Genomic DNA, 19,863 nt, shown 5'->3' with positions numbered 1-19,863 from the left:
AGTCACTGATCTACTTGTTTCCCCTATCTGAGGGTCTCTGCACTAGCTATAGCTGCCTGCAACTCTTTTTCCATTATCAATCTTCACATTACCAGCTCTTTCTCTTTATTTAGGTTTCAATTCAAATGTCATCTTCTTAGAGACCTTCTCTGGCTATTTAACCTAAAGAAATCCTTTTCAGTGGAAAATTTATTGGCAGGCATGGAATGGCAGGAGATAATTTAAAGCACTCAAAGACAAAGATTTCCAGTCTAGAATATTTTATACTGCAACATTTTTATCACTGAGGACAGAAAGATGTTTAAGGAGCTTTACTGCAAAGCAGAAACTAAAAGAATTTATCAATGCCAAATCAGACTGGAACTAGCCTGTGAGTTGGAGGTGGTGTAAAGACCTTAAGTAAAACACAGTTGTTTTACCTTCTGATCCCAACTCACTACTCCCCATTCTCACCCCATCATTCTGTCTTCAGAAGTCATGGAGCAAAAACTATAAGAGGTTACAAATATTTTTCTTAAGGAAATATATGATAGGAAGGAGATTTATTTTCTAAAATCCTCTTTTAAAAGGGGGAGATGTCCAAGACATTCAAACAACCTAAAAGCCCCAAAACAGACAAATGGATCAAAAAGTTGTGGGTATATACATGATGGAATACTACTCAGAGACCAAAAAGGATTAAACTTGTGCCATTTGTGGCAACATGGATGGAGCTGGAAGGGGTTATGCTCAGTGAAATAAGTCAGAAGGAAAAAAGATAAATATTGGATGGTTTCAAATATAGAAAAATTTAACAAAAGGTCAAGAAAAAGACAAGAAAAAGGTCAAGCTTACTATAGATCTGAGACATACAGAAAGGGAGGGATGGTAGGGGGACTCAAAACAGGGGAGGGAAGAACACAAGGGACTATGAGGATGGCTCACAGGTGATATGGTGGTGGGAGAACTACGGGGACTACACCTGAGGGGAGAAACCAATTACAGTACAAAAATAAACAACAATGTAAGAAAATAAATATTTTTTTTTTTAAAAAAAAAAAGGGAGAACCTGTCTTGGTTGCAAAATTCTTTGATAATTGCTTTGGGGTAGAAACTGATACCTGAGGGGTGCAGATCTTGGCAAGATCTGCAGGAGGCAAGAGATGATTTTTTGGGATTTTATTTTATTTTAGAGGGAAGAACAAAAGGAAAGAAGAAAGATAAGAGGCATGATGGAAACGGGAGATGTAATCTCCTTGCTAGGCCTAGTCATTTGGAGACAGGAAGAGGCTTTAACAAGCATTAAAACTCATTTTCAAAATTTTTGCCATTAAAACATTCCAAAAGGCATATGAAAGATGCTAAAAGTAGATTCCTTTCAGTAAAATTATCTTACGCTCAGTTGTAGCTGAATTGCTCCAGGCCCCACATTCTTTCAGTTGAAGCCTTACCTCATGACTTCTAAAATTTCAGTAAAGTATTTAAAAACAACACCATCAACACACAACTTAATGTCAATGGACATTTTCCTAGAGCTGATGAAGAAAATAAGTTCTATATTCAATGTCTTATTGTTCAAAAGGAGATAGTCCTTAAGGTTAAGGACTACAGAGAATAGACACACACCAAGAGAGAACTGTGAGAAATCACAGGTGTCGTGAAGAATGCCGCCGACTATGGAATTGGATTGTTATTCAAGGTAACCAGATATATGAAGAATAGGAAACCCCTAAGTGATAGCATGACTATTCTAATTTTTGCGTCAACTTTATACCTATATTGCTTCTGAGCAAGCTAACAGACAAATCTAGGCTTGGCACACCTGTGATCAAAATTCTTCAATATTTCCCCATGGTCTACTAGATTAAAAGAAAGATGAAAAGAAAACCTTTATAACACATGTAAGAAAACCTTTGCCAGCTTCCTGTGAGTAGGAAGTACTCAAAACATGGAGGATGGGCAGGGATGGCTTTCTTGTTTCTACCAAATCTTGACAAAAAAAAAAAAAAATCACAGAACTCAGTCAGGTCATCTCTGGTCATCTACTAAAATGCCAATAATCCCTCTCCCTCAAATTTCCCTAACACCTCTGTGCTTATTTTTTCCCAGAATTTCTTACCAATATTCAACATATGTGTTTTACTTGTCTATCTCCTTCAGCAGGCACATAAATGCATAATAGATAAAATCCATGAAAACAGGAATTTTTAACTTTTAAATTTCTCTACTAGTCCACCTCTAGTACCTAAAACTTAGCATATAGCAAGAGCTTAATAGAATATGTGCAGGATGGCTGGATGCATAAATACATCATTACAGCCTCAGCTCGGAGACTATCTCTAATGTACCTGAAGCTCCCAGAAAGGTTTATGCACTCCTCCTCCACCCTCCTGCCCCATACAGATCTTCTCTTATATTGAAATTTACATTGAAGTCAAGAGCATCAGTTTCACTTGCATACAGAAGGGAATCCTCTGTGTGTGGTACACGTCATTGAATAAACGAATGATTAATGATACCCCCATTTTAAAATTGAGGAAAATGTGGTTAATAAAGTTTAAATAATTTCTCAAGACACACACTAGAAAATTGCAGAGGTAACTTTTCCTTGGTACCCTACCCCCTCTCTCTGTATGTTCTACCCTGCCCCCACATTTTCTATTTTGTACTCATTTCAAATTCCCAGGTCAAACATCACTCTTTAGTGAAATCTTCCAGTTGACTCTTATTCACATTAATATCTCCCTTTTTTCCAGAAGCTCCTGAACTCGTTGTCAGGGTGAATGGGGAAGGTTATAAGGTAGGCTACAGAGCCTCGGAGAACAGCTTATCTATGTCCCAACTATCTTGCATATACTCTAACCAGGGTCTTGGAGCAAAGACCTATTTCTTTTGCAGGTTATACACCCTCCATTCAACCCAGGTCTTAGGTAATATTCTCTCAGGATCTGCATATATCTCTCTCAAGGATTTATATGGTTGGTCACACATGCAATTGTTTGCATGATTTGGTTGAACTGACCTCCTAGGAGAACCTGCAGAATGGAGATCTTCAAGGGTTACCTGAATAAATAGCATCCTCACCCTGAGATTAGCACTCCAGACATCTAAAGCTTTTCTTCCCCCTCTTCCCATCTTTGCTTTTGTTGGAAGTAGAGGCTTTAAATTTTCCCAAAATGACTCCTCCAAAGCTGCTACATGAGAAGCAAAATCTTATTTCCTATTAAAGCGTGTCATGTTACCACATCAAAAATGGAGACTTTTCATTGACTCAACTTTTCCCTTTTTAAATAGAACATATATCAAAAATTTGAAACAACAATTTTTGTCGTCAGTGAAAACGCAAAAAGTTACTTACAGTCGAAAATACGTGCTTGTTACTTGCGTTCATTTTCTCACCTCTAAGCTGCGTTACCATCGGAACCTGCAAAAATCCACAATAAATTCTTCTCTATGCCCTTTGGGCTTAAAACTTTCACTAGGTACTTAACTATCTTACTCAACAATTATGTGCCATCCTAGTCCATAAATGAGTTACATTTATCCCTTAATGTCTCCATAAAATGTGATAGCTGTAAGTCAGGAAGCAGCAATGAATTAAAGGGGCCTGTCTGGTAGTGTAAAAGGGCAAACCCCAGGGAAAGGGAAGGTTCCAGGTTCCGTACCCAACCCTAAGGATGGTGGAGCTGGGCAGGGAAAGGAAGCTAGGCAAAGACAGAGAGAAGGGCTGAGAGAAAGAGTTTCCAGTTAAACAACCAAAGGATGAAGGATGAAAAGATCAGGAAGGAGACCTGGAAGTGGAGCATGGATTAGAGACACATGTGAAAAGGTTCTGGATTTGTACCAGGGACTTGGGGACATGGAAGGAGACAGTTGAAAGAGGCAGTGCCTTGGATGAGAGATGCTTGGGGAGGCTAACAGGAGCAGGCTTTATCTTGCCTTGGGTTTTGATTTTGCTCCTTCCTTTCAGACTTTCCTGGCCTCTCCTGCCCCTTTACTGTGGTTCCCCACCAGAAGGCGCCTTGGACTTGTAGCAAAGTTTCAGGCCTCAGAGGTCCTGCTTTGGGCAGACACAGTGTGGCTCAGCATTTACTCATGGAGGGCAGGTGAGGGGAAGAGGATGGGGAACTTTGGCTGTCTAACTGGAAACTATTTTAACTATATTCTTTCTCTTCTTTCTCTCTGTTGCACACTAATTTTATTAAAGTGCCTTTCCATTAAAGGTCTTATACACTAGAGTATGTTTTGTCTTCATTCGCAGGATGGCATAACCCATTCTGAGGGCAGGTTTGGGGGTCTCGGGGTGCCCTTCCTAACCCCTAACATCATTACACTACCTGTGTTCAAATTCACCTCCATCCTTATCCAGCCGTGTGACGTTAAGTCTCTTGTCTGTCTCTTTCTTTCATTTTAAAACGGGGTTCCTATGACTTCATAAAATTGCTGTATTACATATAAAAATAGTCATAAATGATCCCCACTACTTGAGGACTTACTCGACAATGGGCATTGTGCTGAGCACTTTACATCCTTTCCATCTAATTATCAGAGCAAACTGAAGGTGCTGGAGCATAGACTCTTGTTCTTTGCAGACAACCAAACTATGTCCAGTCAGGGGGCTCAGAGCCCAGTCAGCTCCGCGAGGGCCTGCCATTGCTGGCGGAGAGGAGAGCGGCGAGGAGGCCTGACCGCCACGCCTAAGCTCCTAACCCCTCAGCTTTAGCCCGACAGCGTCCAGAGCCGAGGCCGGGGCTGCACAGGCCGCCCCCAGCCCGCGGCGCCCCGCTTCTCCCGGGCCCTTGCGTCAGAGGCGACGCGCCGAGTGGGCTTCGAACTTGGGCGCGCCAGTTTCTAGTCAGGCTACTCGGTTTTCCTAGAAAACGCCCCCTCTTCACTCTCCCCTCTTCTCCCCAGAACTGCAGTGCGGGGTGAGTGGCGCTGCGGCCAGGGGTACCCCTCACGAGCCCCTCCCTCTCCCGGGAGCCCCGCGGGCCCCCCGAGAGGCGACGGCGGCCGGCGGGCCTGGGGCGGGGGGAGCCTGTTTCCAGCCGGACCGCATCCCCGGGCGCTCCCGAGCCGCGCGCATGCGCGCTCCGTGCGACGCGGCGCCGGCCTGCGGACGTGCGCTCCTGCCTGCGCGGCGCCGGGGCCCGGAGGTGCGCGGCCGTCCGGCCCTGCCGGCTCCAGGTGCGTGGGGAGGCGCTCAGCACCCCGAGAGTGACGGGGAGCGGGCCCCGGGAAGAGGCGGGCCTGCCTCCATCCCTCCACGGAGCCCAGGGACCCGGAACGGGGGCGCCACGACCTCAGCTCCCTTTCTTGTCCCACTTCCCCGCCTCCCGCCTGGTCTCGGGGCGCGGGAACTCCCCGAGGGGAAGGTGCGAGGAGGGTGCTGGCCCCCGCCTGGGGGTCCCGGCGCTAACGGCGTTTTTTCTGCAGTTTTCACCCTTTCTGGGGTGGGAATTGGCGATGTCTGCAGCCGGCTTGACCTCGAGGTGCTTGTTGGCTGTGGGCGGTTCGGGCGAGGTCCAGCTGTCAGGGTCCACTGTCCAGGCCGTCAGAGGCGGCTCCCCAGCTGCAGGTTGTCCAGGTTTCTCTCGGGTCTTTGCTTTCTTGTTTCCTTCGTTTTAATGAGGTTAGTTAACCCCAGAAGACGAAGGGGCTTTCAGCTTTGAAGCAACATTGGATTGATTGATTGATGATTTATTATTATTATTATTATTATTTTCTAGATCAGTATTTACAGCCTTCCCCCGGAGTCTATTCTGCAGATATTCAGGATAAGTTTCGGGTTGAACCGTTGAGATTTACTATTGTGTTTTTAATTTTCAGTCTTACAGGAAAATTGCGCTATTAGTTTGTTTATTTTTAATGATCGACCCAAAGAAATGGAGAGCCAGACAATCAGTTGAAGTGCGGTTTGGATGGAGTTCTAGCGAATTAATGGGCACCCTGTCCAAGTACTTGGGGGACTGCACTTGTCCCATTGGGGAACCCTGAGCTGTCACTTATAAATAGGGAATGAGATCACCGCTTGCCACCAGTGTTTCTAACAATATAGGGCTCTCGGTACGTGTTTTCCCACGTGGTGTGGAAGCAAGTGGCAACAGTATTCAGTCTTAGTGCCTAGTGGTAAGTGATCAAGCAAATGCACCTTTGGGGCACAGGAGCTGTGCATACTCCGTTCCGGTTATAGTCAGAGATAGTTGTCCTGTGTGTGGTTCTAGTATAGGTTGTTGGGTTTTGGGTTTTTCCCCCAGCAATGTTTAATAGAAACGATTAAAGGGAAGGAAGAATAGGCAATAAGAATTGAGTCTGACTGCAAGCCAAAATCTGATGCGAGGTCTTTTAGACCTGATCATAGTCAATTTCAGGACTTGGCTGGCCTGAGGTGGGAATAGGATTGGGGAGCTGCCCTTCCCACACCAGGCTCTGTGCTTAGCCAGTGCATTTCAGTTTTCTGGAGGGAGTTGCAGTCTAGGCCTTTCCCCTTTCCTCCAGCTAGCTATGACCATACTATTCAGAATTCCTGGCTGAGATACCTCCATTCTGAGGACCTTGGCCAAAGCACTTGCCCAGTGCATCCATCTAGACCCCATATTGTAAGGATGGGTGACCTTGGCTGAGGTGCTTTTCTCCATTTTGACTTAGGACCTTACTACTTCTAGCCCTTCCTTCCTCCTGCCCTGCCCACAGATCCATAAAGATGCAGAGGCCTTTTGTTTGCGCCTCCTTTGCACTAAGATATTTGTGTGCAATACACCCACCTGATCCTCACTCACATGGTGGTGTTCCCTTTAAGGGACCACTGGGGAACATGCACTTCTTTTGCCTCCTGCCTACACTGTTGCAGTAAGTGAATAAAGGTTTCATTATTACTTTCAGTTGGATTCTAATTGACCACCTAATTGATTGCTTGTCTGAAATAAAGTAAATTTTCAAGCTCTTGGCAGGTCACTGGATTCATGACTTAATTTTAATCCTCATAACTGTTGTAGTTGTTAGGGATTTGGAGGTCGTTCATCTCTAATTTCTGATTCATTGTTGCAAAAATGCATAATAGCACCGATAGCTGAATTTTGCTAACATGGATATTTGGGTTCTATGTTATATTTTGTTTTTTTGTTTTGTTTTTTAAAAAGATTTATTTATTTTATACAAGAACCGGGGTACAGGCCAGATGTGCGGGAGGGTGAGAGGATTCACAAGAGACAGAGCAGGGAACAGAACAGGCAGACTGACGAAATACACTGTTGAGGGGAGCAGTGGGCAAGACAGGAGAGGTCTGCTGTGCCATGTGGGTTTCTCCCCAGCGGGCTGGGATCGAACTGGCACTGCAGAGGCTGCCGGCAGCTTCACAGTTCTGCGCTCAACTGCCTGTGCCACCAGGGGAGGCCCTCTATGTTGTATTTTGTTAATTAGTGGTTTGCAATGTGATTATTCTACATAGATTTGTATGGTGTGTTCCATTTAACGTCTGAGTTTATTTTAAGTAAATATTTTGGAGTTATATGAAGAAACCCAGACACGCTTGCTTTCCTTGATAATCCTGTGAACACCAATCTTAGCTTATAGATGACTTACCACTTTGAATAAGTGGCTTAGCCCATTTATTGTGGGTTCCTCTGTCTAGTGGTGTGTGAAAAGGTATGCCTGGAACAGCTTTCACAAAGTTCTTTGCCTCTTTACAGAATTTTCACAGTATGGCGTTTATCCTTACTATTTGTTAGATAGTCTGATATTTTCTACTCTATTTCATTAAACAAAAATGCTGATCATGATCTGCTAAATTGATTTCACAATTGATTAATGGGTAGTAGCTTATAGTTTAAAAGACACTATAATAAAGCTACTAGCAGAAAATATTTACTCAATAAATGAATTATGATTTTTTTTCTGTTTCTAGTTCATATTGCTGTGTGTGTCCATGAGTGTATTTGTAATTTTGCATTTACGGTGTCTTCTATAAGACAGTAAAAAGCAAATAGCTTATATGTTGCATGATTGTCAAATCAGCTAACAAAAGCATCCTGAGTTTAGGTGGACTTGTCAACTGTGATTTCAACTAGAAGACATAGCATTAGAGTGAAAGAGCTAGAACAGCTTCTAAAAAAAACCTCTGACTCCCTTATTTATTTTTAAAAAAGTAATAGAAGGATGAGAAGAAAACTCTGTTCCCTGATAAAAGGGAAGATAGGGTGTAAGATTGTTGTGAAAGTGCCTGTGTTTTTGTCTTTATATTAACTCTGAAACTAAAATGATCCTTTTATAATATTGCCTGAAAAATGAACCATACAAACTTTCAATTCCTCAGCCATAAATATGTAAGTAGTCAATTTGTCAATCTTATTTTCTCTGCACTTGCCTTTTAACAATTCTACAACAAAGTAAAAGAGAGAAATGGAAAGCACTGTAAATTAAGTTAGTGTTTTTATCTTAGCATCCTACAAATGATATTAAGTAGATAAGGATGAAGTTTTAAAATTTTAATTAGTGTTGTGCTGAATAATACCTTACGTTTGTGTATCATTGCATAGCTTGCCAATATGTTCAGATGCATTACCTCCACTGATTCTCACGATAACTTGATTTATGGACAGGCAGGTAGGCATGTTTTTCTTTTAGAGATGAGAAATATGGGCCTCCCCAGTGGCGCAGCAGTTGAGTGCTGGGCTGCAAAGCTGCCTGCAGCCTCTGCAGCGCTGGTTCAATCCCCGGCCACCTGGTGAGGGTCCCACATGGTGCGCAGACCTCTCCTGCCGCTCCCCTCAGCAGTGTACCTCGTCGGTCTGCCTGTTCTACTCTCCGCGCTGGCTCTGGTGAATTCTCTCACCCTCCTGCACCTCTGACTGTACCCAGTGCTTGTATAAATAAATAAATCTTTTTTAAAAAAAGAAAAAGAGATGAGAAATCTGTACTTCCTTTTTTCTACTACTGAGATCATGTGTTGGCAAATTTAGGACTAGAACCTGGGTTTTCTGGGACATTTCTTCCCACTTGTCCATGTGTTCTTTATTGATCCAAAGAAGTAACTGAGAGTGTTAATGATGTGGCTCAGAAATCTAACTTTGATAGATTGGAACATTCCATTCTTGGATCATGTCCATGGTATAGTGTAATTAAATCAAACACATCTTATTTTCATTAATGTATTTTAATTCTTACACATTTTACCAACTTAGCCCAAATGATAAAGCAACTAATAATTGATAAATGTAATAGTGCACTAAAAAATTGAAATTAAAAGGTGTATTTAGTATTATGAAATTCTATATAATCACCTTTTAATGCATCATCTCAATTAATTAGAAATACAGCTTAAATAGACCTTTAGATATTTATTTTAATATTTTTTGTGTGAAATTCATTTTATGTATCTAAAATAGTCATCTAAAATGATTATTAACTCAATTTTAAACAAATTCCAGATTCCCCTTTAACCTTAATATCTTCAGTCAAAGAACTTCAATTGTTTCTTTACATGTATTTTGAAATTATATATATTTTTGTATTTTATTTTTAGACCTCTGTGGAGTTTAAGAACACGATGGAGCTCATCAGAGTATATCACTGAAGATTATGATGGCTGAAAACAATTTTAAAATGCTAAAGATTCAACAGTGTGCAGTAGCCAACAAACTACCTAGAAATAGGCCATATATTTGCAATATTTGCTTCAAGCATTTTGAAACACCATCAAAATTAGCGAGACATTATCTCATTCATACTGGTCAAAAGCCATTTGAATGTGATGTGTGTCATAAAACTTTTAGGCAACTAGTTCATCTAGAGAGACATCAACTAACTCATAATCTGCCTTTTAAATGTAATATTTGTCAACGCCACTTTAAGAATCTGAAGACATTTGTGAAGCACCAACAACTCCACAATGAAACCTACCAAAATGATGTTAAACATGGCAGAAGAGTGTTGGAGACCAAGCAAGAAAAGCCAGTGTATGGAATGTATCATACGTTCACCACAGAGGAGAGATGGGCATTACTTCCATGCTCTAAGTCTGACCCTTCGTACAGCTCTACAAAGAAAAGAAAGAGTATTCATGCATGTACAATCTGTGGCAAGATGTTTCCATCACAATCCAAACTGGATAGGCATACACTTATACATACTGGTCAGAGGCCTTTTAAATGTGTTCTGTGCAGTAAATCTTTCCGACAGTCAACTCATTTGAAAATCCACCAACTCACACACTCAGAAGAAAGACCTTTTCAATGTTGTTTTTGTCAAAAAGGATTTAAGATTCAAAGCAAACTTCTGAAGCATAAGCAGATACATACAAGGAATAAGACTTTTCCAACTCTTTCTTTAAAGGTGAAGAGTCCAGAATCATGTCCCTTGCCTAATAAGTTCAATGTAAAGCAGGATGGTTTTGAAAATGGTGACACAGGTGAATCTGAGGAGAATAATCAACTTGATATCCACTCTATTTATATTGTCCCTTTTCAATGTCCAGAGTGTGAAGAGTGTTTTGAATCAGAGCAGATTCTCAATGGACACAAGTGTTTTCCTGCCAGAGGTGGCAAAATTCCAAGCAAGCTCAAAAGAAGCTACAACTATAAAACTGTTGTTAAAAAAATCTTGGCCAAGCTTAAACGTGCTGGGGGTAAGAAATTAGATAACTTTCGATCTGAGAAAAAAGTATTTAAAAACGGTTTCTTGAAAAATTGTGAACTTATTTCTAGTGAGCAGAACCCTGAACAAACCCAGAGAATGTTTCTGGGTTCTTTTGGCAATCGCGGAACATATAAAACAGTTGGCAATAAAAAAAAGAAAACACTGACTTTGCCATTTTCATGGCAAAAGCACTTCCAGAACCAAAACATGGGAAAAAACTTGAAAGGTATCCTAACAACAGAAAACATGTTAACTATGGATAACACAGTGAATAATAAAGACATGTCTCTCTATGGTTCACCAGGTGAGGAATTCTTTGATAACTGCGAAGTGCTTCCCTGTGGTTTTTCAGTTTCAAGTGAAAATATACATAGTGGACATAAGGTGTGTCCTTGTGACAAATGTGAGAAAGTATTTCCTTCTGTATCCAAACTACAAAGACACTACTTAATTCATACCGGACAAAGGCCATTTGGCTGTAATGTTTGTGGGAAATCTTTCAGACAGTCAGCTCATTTGAAAAGACATAAGTTAACTCATATTGAAAAGATTCCCTATAGAAGATCTATTTGCCAAGTTGAATTTGACAATTTGAACAAACTTTTCATTCATCCAGGTGATAATGTTAACTATAATCCTTCCCAACAATGTCAGACTCTTGATTTTCAAAATTATGAGGTCTCAGAGTCAGATCAAATATCAGAAATAAAAGTTAAGGCAGAATCTGAGGATTTCATTCTTGGTACCCACTATAGGAACAGACAGCCCTATATCTCTAATGCGCTTCTGGAGTCAGAGCAGAGCCATTACAGTCACTGCTGTAATTATTCAGAACATACGGAGCGGAATGATGGTCTCCTTTACCAATGCAGTGTTTGTTCTAAAAGTTTTAGATCTCCATCCAAACTGGAAAGACACTATCTAATTCACGCAGGGCAGAAGCCATTTGAATGCTCGGTTTGTGGCAAAACATTCAGACAGGCTCCTCACTGGAAGAGGCATCAACTTACTCACTTTAAGGAACGACCGCAAGATAAAGTGGTGTCTTAAACTCGGTTATGTAACTAACAGAATCCCTCACACATTTGTGGTCTCTCTGGTGATCTTATTTGTAAAGCCTGTATCATTTAAAATATATTTTTATCAAGTGGCTTGTATTAGGTTAAATGATTTCATAGGCAGTTAATTGGCCTACATAGAGAAAGGTAAGACACATAGACTATTAATAACAATGTTATAGCCAAATTAATTTTTAGAGGGAAGTATTTGATTTGGTGCCATAAAATAATCATTTTAATATATTTGTTGGCTATATGGAAAGTGTTAATCTATCCAAGATGTGGTACAAATAATTCAGCCTTACTCATTTTTAAAGAAGAATTACTCCTGAAGACATGTCATCTCTAAGATATTCAAAAGACTGAGTGGCAGAAATTGGTTTTTTACTGCAGCAAATAGCCCTACAATATTTCATGTATTTTATATTTTGCATGAAAGCATAATTTTGTCCACCTATGGCTCAAATTCTATTGCAAAACTTATTCTCCTAAGTTTAAAATATATAAGAGCAATAAAAGTGAAAATGGATGAGAAAACCATACCATTAATTTCATCAGTCTTTTAAGCTATTTATTCTACGACTTGAATAGTTTCACCTTTTCCACAGGCAGTTAGAACTAGTTTTGTGCCCAGCCTGTAGTTGTCTTTCCCAAAAGAATTTATAAGTAAGAAGGAGACTAGGATGCATCTCTATAAATTTACCATGTTTACTTATCAGGTTTATTGTCTATGCAGTGTTATCTTTTAAGAGGAATAAATGCAATTCTTCTATTTGGTTATTAATGATTGACAGCAGTTGTTGTGGACTTAAGACTCATCTATATACCTGTAACTCTACAAAAATTATATATCTGCTTTAGTAAACTCTCTTTTAATGCCTCTTTAAGTGGTTCTATGACTTAACTTACTCTGTTAAGTTGGATCAGATGGCAATGACTAGATCTAGTTTTTAATTCCTGTATGTGTTTTCAAGACTAATGCTGAAGAATTTTATTTAGATTTTTAGTGAATTGTTACTTTAATTAATAAAGTAATTATTCCTATATAGGGAAAAGTTGCTTAGAGAAAATTCAGAATGCCATTCTTCTGAACAATATTGTCATGATTTGGGAAATATTTCACCTACTCCTGAACTACAAAAGACTTATAGTCACAAATTATCCTTCATATTTGGCATTTTTTAAATAAAATCTTGAAGAATGATATTTTCTAATAAGAAAACCCATTATATTTCTAAGATGAAAAGAACAGGTAGGTATTTATCCTGGCACACTTAAATAGAGTGACAATCCCTCTACTGAGAATGGATAAATGAACATTGTGAGTTTACATCATTCTCCAAGAACGGTGTGGGGGCAGTGAGAAGGGGAGGTTGATCTGCTTGCTTTTACGAGTGAATGTTGAGAAACTTGGGTTTAATTTACAGAGACAAAACATGACAATACAGATGAATACCAATGTTGTATAAATATTCAGGAGAATCATGTTTTAAAATAATTATTTCTTTAGGTTTATTTGAGATATATTTCTCTAGAGTAAGTAAGATTATCATTTTTAGAATTTGCTTTGAACTTGCAGAACATATCTATTACATAAAAGCAAGAAATAGTTCATATTTTCCAAAACTAATGGTTCAAAGGTTTTTTTCCTTAAAATGTCTGAAAATATTTATTTTGGGATTCTTAAGCTATTTATGTAATTTTATTTGAAGTAAATAGCTTATATACTCCATTCATACCCCAAACAGAGAGAGTTCTAACAGTGTTGTGTTTCTATGATCATTAGACTATTTGCCTAAGTGATACATTTTCTTTTGGCCCATGCCTTTTTAAGCTGTTTCATATTGAAAGTTGGAATATTGTAAAAATTTTGTCAAAGATGTACTGTAGTGCTATTTGAAGTACCTGTAACAAAATACATATTTACTTTTAATATCATCGCAAGCTTCTTGTGGAAACTTTATAGGAATGAAAATAAACTGTATACATCCATGATAAGATTAAGCATTAGCTGTTAAGTGATGATTTGCTGCATGCTAAAACTTTTACTATTGTTGAATCAATGACTGGTTTTCAGAAAAGAATAAACTTTAAAGAGAATTAGAAGAATTTTTTGTTTGGCTGATTCCAGACTATAGCATGATAACTTACAGAAGCAGTTTGATTGAATGAGTTTGTGTTTCTGTTTTACACTGCAACAGAGACTACAATTTCAAAACAAAACATGTATGTTGAAGGAAAGAAGATGGTTATTTAAATTCCTGAAAAAGTCACATCAGAATATTTTAAAAAATAAAGTTTAAAGTTACACAGTTTGGACTTTTTTTTTTTTAATGAAAAAAGAAAATCGCATAATACTGGAACAAGGAACTGATGGCCAGTTGCTTTCCTGGGCCCACTCCAACTGACCTACACTGAATTTTCTAACATGATATTTAATCATGTACTTCCTTCCTATTAAAATGCTTCAGTAGCTCCTTATCGCCTACAAAAAAATACATTAATTCCACTGCATGTCATACGATCTTCCAGGTTTGTACTGTTATAGAATCAGGTCAATGCATATATTTTTCATTTACTGCCTTCATTTCATCTAACTAGTATTAATTTAAATTATCTTACACTGTTGAGTGAAGAAATTTTGTTGGGTCAGGTTGTGGGTTTTTTCCCATGTGTTAAAAACTCACCTGCGGAAAGCATTCCAATTCATTCCAATTCATAACTTAGGTAAGGTAACCAACTAGAGTTAGACAGTTTAAGGATATAGGAGCAGTTTCTGAAGTCAAGTCTGGGTATCTTACAAGACTTGTTAAAAATAGCATTTGCAAGGGATACTTATGATGCAGAATAGTTGCCTTTTAGAAGCTGCAGGGAAAGAAGGAACATTTCATTTCTATCTTGTTGAGATTTATATTGCCAATTAGAAAGGCTTAGAATTTAACTGGAAAGAAAAGTAATGCAATGGTATTACTGAACGGAATATAGAACATGTAATATATTGGATCTGCTTTAGCAAACATACTCTTTGAAGTTAGAGCTTAAATACTTCTCTGGAAGCCCTTAAAATTTACCCAGGACTCTTTCACCTGTGCTCCACTGCTTTTTGTTTATAACTCTATTACTTGGTTCTGTTGATTAGTGGTTTCAAAGCAGTGTGTACTGGAATCATCTATGGGGCTTGTTAAAGCACAGATTGCTGTACTGTACTCTCAGAGTTTCTGATTCAGTGTCAGAATGGGTGGGAGAATTTGCATTTATACAGGTTAGCAATTGCTGCTGTATTAAAGCTACTCTTTGAAAACCACTGAGCTAAACTACATGCTTCTGGAAAGCAAGAAAATGCATCTCAATGTTTTATGCAGAGGGCTTCATACAGTATCTGTAGATGATGTTTGTATATCCTTACGTTCTCAAATGTATACTGAATGTGTGCAAGGAGGAATGAATGAAGCCATTACTACAAACCCTTTTACATTCTCCTTAAATCATAGATTTACTTAGACTTTTCATTTGCTCTTGGGATGAATTGGCCTTGTAATTTGTTGAGCTCAAAGCCAACCCAACATGTTCTCTCAGCCAAAAACGTTTATCTTTACTCCTCTGTCTCACCATATACTTTGAATAATAATGTTCTCACGCCTTTCTGAAGCTTGCTTTTTCCTTCCTCTCCTCTAGGAACTTCACCAATAGCCTATCTTTTTTCTAATATCTTTCATTTTTCCTCTCCATTGGTTCCTTCTTCCTACCTGAAAAGGAAAATTCCATGTGTTCCCAATTCATTTATGATAGCTTGACTGCAAGTAAAAGAACACTTAAGTTGCTCTAACAGTAGGAACCTTCATTGGTTTATATGATGAGATATCCGTTAGGGTTGTTAAACCATATCATTAACTGGTTCCTTCTATCTGCTCTGTCTTTCACAATTACAAGGCTTGTTCTTTGGTACTTGTAGGATGTTTTGTCTGCAACTGGGATTGCACAATTCCTTCACAGGGATATGATGGAACAGGGAGTGAACAGGAGATCCAGAAATTCCCATAAGAGGAAGAAACAACTTTTCTAGAAGCCTACAGCAAATCTTACCCTATAATCTGCCTCAACTGCTCACAGGTACATTCCTGAACCAACCACTGACGGGGGAGATAGGATTACCTAGTCCTGATTTCCTGAAGGTGATATGCATACAGGTCAAATTTTTTTTTTTTAATAGAGGCATGTTTTTCTTTATTTATTTGTTTGCTTGTTTGTTTGTTTTGTTTATACATGCACTGGGTACAGTCAGAAGCGCGGGAGGATGAGAGAATTCACCAGAGCCAGAGCGGGGAGCAGAGCAGGCAGAAGGACCGAAGTACACTGCTGAGGGGAGCAGCGGGCGGCAGGAGAGGTCTGCGCGCCATGTGGGACCCTCCTCCGGTGGCCGGGGAGCAGCCGGGGATTGAACCGGCTCCACAGAGGCCGCGGGCAGCTTCGCAACCCAGCGTTCTACCGCTGCGCCACCGGGGAGGCCCATACAGGTCAAATTTTAAGTTGTGTTTGGAAATAAGAACTTAGGCAATCAACTGTGTTCATTTCACCTACCTTAAAAAGAGAGTAGTTGAAGCAAACTTTACTTTTACCTGTCATACTAATTTTTGTCATATTTTACTCTTCATTTTATGATCAGAATTGTTGAAAATTCATCTTATATCCTCCATTGCCTCTTCGCTCACTAACTTCTTAGTATTTTTTCTTTTAACCTAATATTTTACTCACCACCTCTTGAGATTTGCTGTATCAATGGTCATGGTAATGAGCATCACGAGTTCAAAACACAACTTCTCCTCCCCTTCACTGGGGATCAGCCAAGTGGTCTGGACACACTGGCCTAAGTTCATCTCCAGCAATAGTTCATGACCAATCTAAGCCTCATTTTTCCCTTTCTATCAGGACTATTCAAGGTTGGCTGATATAAATCTAAGCCAGTCAATGTATAGCATTACCTTGGCCAGAGTAATTGGAGTAGGACTTGGTAATACTGACAATTTCACTTCTGAAACTCTTCTCTTTTTATCATCTGGTTCCTTTGCTTGCTTTCTTCCTCATTTGCAAAACACATTATAGAATAGTTGTAAAAGAAATGAAAAATAAAATACACACAATTTTAGAATATTCATATCCATCACTCAAAAACTTGGTTAAGAGAAGCGATATGAAAAGTAGGACGATATAATGACAGAATTTTGTCATAAATCTACTAGGTATTATAAATTAGACATTTACACAGGTTAGATCACTGAGGAGCTGAAGCCTGTTGACTTCATGTCATAATATCATAAGATAAATTATGAGTTTAATAAAAACGTCTGCTGGCAAACTCACCTGGATACCTCCTGCTATGTCCGACTGTCCCTCTATATAATGGAATCGGCTTTTCTTTCTAAGCTTATTCTATCTTATGTCTTCTCTATTGTGCTTTATGGTTCTACTATTTTTTCAGTTAGTTAGGATGAATTTCTCTTCATTCTACATTTTCAGGGTCTTCATGTTTATTCTCCCCTCTTTGTTTATACTGCCAGAACACAAACTTTGGCCTAATTTTTACTTTTTTATAAATTTTATATATATTTTACATCATTTTTCATTTTTTGCACAATGTATGCATTTTCATCTTGGTTATAGTCCCCATACAATTCCCACGGCCCCCTTATTTTGATCCTAATCTCCCCTCCCCCCAAGTGTGTCTCTGGTTTATAGTTGCTTGTTGAGTTTGATTTTTACTTTATTATAATTAGTCTTTTTCCTGGTCCCTTATTTAGGTTTTCTAAATTCCTGCTGTGAGTGAGACCATCCGGTGTTTTTCTTTCTCTTTCTGACTTATTTCGCTGAGCATGTTCCCTTCTAGCTCCACCCATGTTGCTGCAAACTGCATGTGTTTATCTTTTTTGATTGCTGAGTAATATTCCATTAATTTTACTTTTGCCTCAGATTGACAATAGCCTCCCAGCTGGTATTCTCATCTCTATGTTGCCTACTCCAACCCATAGGCATCTTCCAAAAGTAGATTTTCAATCATCGGTGGCCCATGGCCTTCAACAATAAATGCATCTCCTTCCTGCCGTTTTCAGGTTTGTACCTCCATAAAGCGCCATAAAGTTAAAAACCAAGCGCCGGATCCCGATATGTGGTGGTGTGGTTTTTTTTTTTTTTTTTTTCCATTATTGCTTTTTTTCCGGTAGGAAGAAACTCCGATCTCCCCGCCCCAAGCTATCACCAGAAACCCACACCCTCCCCCTCAGCGTCCTGGCGCTCTGAGACCCGCTCACACCCGCAGGCGGCCTTCTCCCTGCTGGCCGCGAGGGGGCGCGCGCGGGGGCGGCCACCGCCCCCGGCCTCTCTAGCCCGGAGCCGGCACGCGCACTTCCGGGCCCGGCCGCCCGCTTCCGGGGAAGGTGCCGCGGCGCGCGCTGCCGGGGTGATCGCTCGGCTCGGGCTGCCGGCCGGTTCCCCCCGCGGGCGCAGACGGCGCCGGGCGCTCAGAGACCGCGTCGGGGGCGCGGGTGCTCGGCGGCGCGCTCCTTCCCCGGGGCGCAGGGAGGGCGCGACCATGGCGGCCGCCGCTCCCCCCAAGAAAATCGTGGCCCCGACCGTGTCCCAGATCAACGCGGAGTTCGTGACCCAGGTGCGGGGGGCGGGGGAGCGGGGGGGGCGGGGGAGCGGGGGGGGCGGGGGACACCGGGGGGCGCGGAGTCGGGGGTGACGGGGGCCGCGAGCCCGAGGTCTTAGGGGCGGGAGACCGCGAGACGCAGGCATCCGGCAATTCGTAGACGAGTCTTTAAAAAAAAGAAAAAAAAGGAGATCTATTTATGCACACGAGCTGGGGTGCAGGCCGGTGCGGGGGGGTGGTAGAGGACCCCCAGAGAGAGGGGCGCGGAGCAGGCAGGCTGACCCGTGCTCGGCTGCGGGGAGCCGCGGGAGCGGCGGCGCGGACGGGGCTTGGAACAGGGCGTCTGAGCTGCCGGCCCTGGGGTGCTTGCGGGGTGCTTCGCTGAGCCCCTTGTGCCCTCAGGAGCTCATGTTCCCGGGAAAGGCGCAGACAGCCCGCCGCCCGCCCCCGCATCCTGGTTTTCATGGGTGCTTCAGGCTTTGAATGTGAGAGCGAGGAGCTCCGCGCAGAAAGTTACTGCTTCACCAGAAGACATTCTGGTTCTGGCTCAGCAGATCTGCCAACACAGCGGTCTAGGAGTCCGGGAGAGTTCTTCCTGTCCCCTGGTGCACCTCTGCATTCTAAATGTCTTTTTATTTTATTTTATATATTCTTACATCTTTTTTTTTTTTAAGATTTATTTATGCATGCAAGAGCTGGGACACAGGCCAGGGGGTGAGAGGATTCACCAGAGACAGAGCAGGGAGCAGAACAGGCGGATTGACTGAAGTACACTGCTGAGGGGAGCAGTGGCCGAGATAGGAGAGGTCTGCTGCGCCATGTGGGTAGCTCCCTGGCCAGCCAGTGGATCGAACTCGTGCTGCAGAGGCTGCGGGGAGCGTCATAGGTTGCATCTTAACCCCTTGTGCCACCAGGGAGGACCTATTTTTACATCACTTTTCATTTTTGCACAATATATGCATTTTCATCTTAGTTATAGTCCCCATACAATTCCCACCCCCCCTTATTTTGATCTTAATCCCTCCTTCCCTGCCGCCCCCCCATGTGTGTCTCTGTTTTATAGTTGCTTGTCGATTTTGATTTTTACTTTATGATAATTAGTCCTTCCTGGTCCCTTATTTAGGTTTTCTAAGTTCCTGCTATGAGTGAGACCATCGGTATTTTTCCTTTTTTTTTTTTTAAGATTTATTTATTTATACAAGCACTGGGTACAGTCAGGAGTGTGGCAGGGTGAGAGAATTCACCAGAGCCAGAGCAGGGAGCAGAACAGGCAGAGTGACGAAGTACACTGCTGAGGGAGCAGCGGGCCCAGCAGGAGAGGTCTGCACAGCATGTGGGACCCTGGCCCAGCAGCCCAGGATCAAACCAGCGCTGCAGAGGCTGCAGGCAGCTTCGCAGCCCAGTGCTCAACCACTGCGCCACCAGGGGAGGCCCTCCAGTATTTTTCTTTTTAACACTACACAACATACACCTCAGTAACATCTTTACAGACACATCACCCAAAGCAGTGATAGCAAAGGCAAAGATAAACATCTGGGATTACATCAAATT

General features: G+C 41.3%; 2 protein-coding genes and 1 long non-coding RNA gene across 6 annotated transcripts in view; 2 read left to right on the top strand and 1 right to left on the bottom strand.

Moving 5' to 3' along the window:
• Window positions 1–4,768, bottom strand: part of LOC119238453 (uncharacterized) — a 444,593-nt gene extending 439,825 nt beyond the window's left edge. For both annotated transcript variants that reach the window (XR_008553776.1, XR_008553777.1), the window contains exons 1-2: window positions 4,476–4,768; window positions 3,338–3,403 (exon numbers count right to left, since the gene is read on the bottom strand). This is a non-coding gene — a long non-coding RNA (uncharacterized LOC119238453). The remainder of the gene's footprint in view (window positions 1–3,337; window positions 3,404–4,475) is intronic.
• A 42-nt stretch (window positions 4,769–4,810) lies between these two features.
• ZNF770 (zinc finger protein 770) lies at window positions 4,811–14,272 on the top strand. 3 transcript variants are annotated; one of them, XM_037502168.2, is made up of 2 exons: window positions 4,811–4,907; window positions 9,500–14,272. In XM_037502168.2, the coding sequence occupies exon 2, from the start codon at window positions 9,556–9,558 to the stop codon at window positions 11,659–11,661; it is 2,106 nt and encodes a 701-aa protein (XP_037358065.1). In that variant the 5' UTR covers window positions 4,811–4,907; window positions 9,500–9,555; the 3' UTR covers window positions 11,662–14,272. The 3 variants fall into 3 exon arrangements, with proteins under 3 accessions (XP_037358065.1, XP_037358062.1, XP_037358063.1); XM_037502165.2 differs by lacking the exon at window positions 4,811–4,907 and adding an exon at window positions 5,112–5,166; XM_037502166.2 differs by lacking the exon at window positions 4,811–4,907 and adding an exon at window positions 5,713–6,828.
• A 3,932-nt stretch (window positions 14,273–18,204) lies between these two features.
• Window positions 18,205–19,863, top strand: part of AQR (aquarius intron-binding spliceosomal factor) — an 87,957-nt gene continuing 86,298 nt past the window's right edge. Inside the window, exon 1 of the mRNA XM_037502164.2 lies at window positions 18,205–18,327. Within this exon, the coding sequence (XP_037358061.1) occupies window positions 18,253–18,327 (75 nt within the window). The 5' untranslated portion in view covers window positions 18,205–18,252. The remainder of the gene's footprint in view (window positions 18,328–19,863) is intronic.

This window comes from Talpa occidentalis, unplaced genomic scaffold (genome assembly GCF_014898055.3).
Source record: "Talpa occidentalis isolate TD23 unplaced genomic scaffold, MPIMG_talOcc4v2.1 talOcc4.11, whole genome shotgun sequence".
Taxonomy (NCBI): domain Eukaryota; kingdom Metazoa; phylum Chordata; class Mammalia; order Eulipotyphla; family Talpidae; genus Talpa; species Talpa occidentalis.
This window is presented reverse-complemented; position numbering and strand designations above follow the sequence as displayed.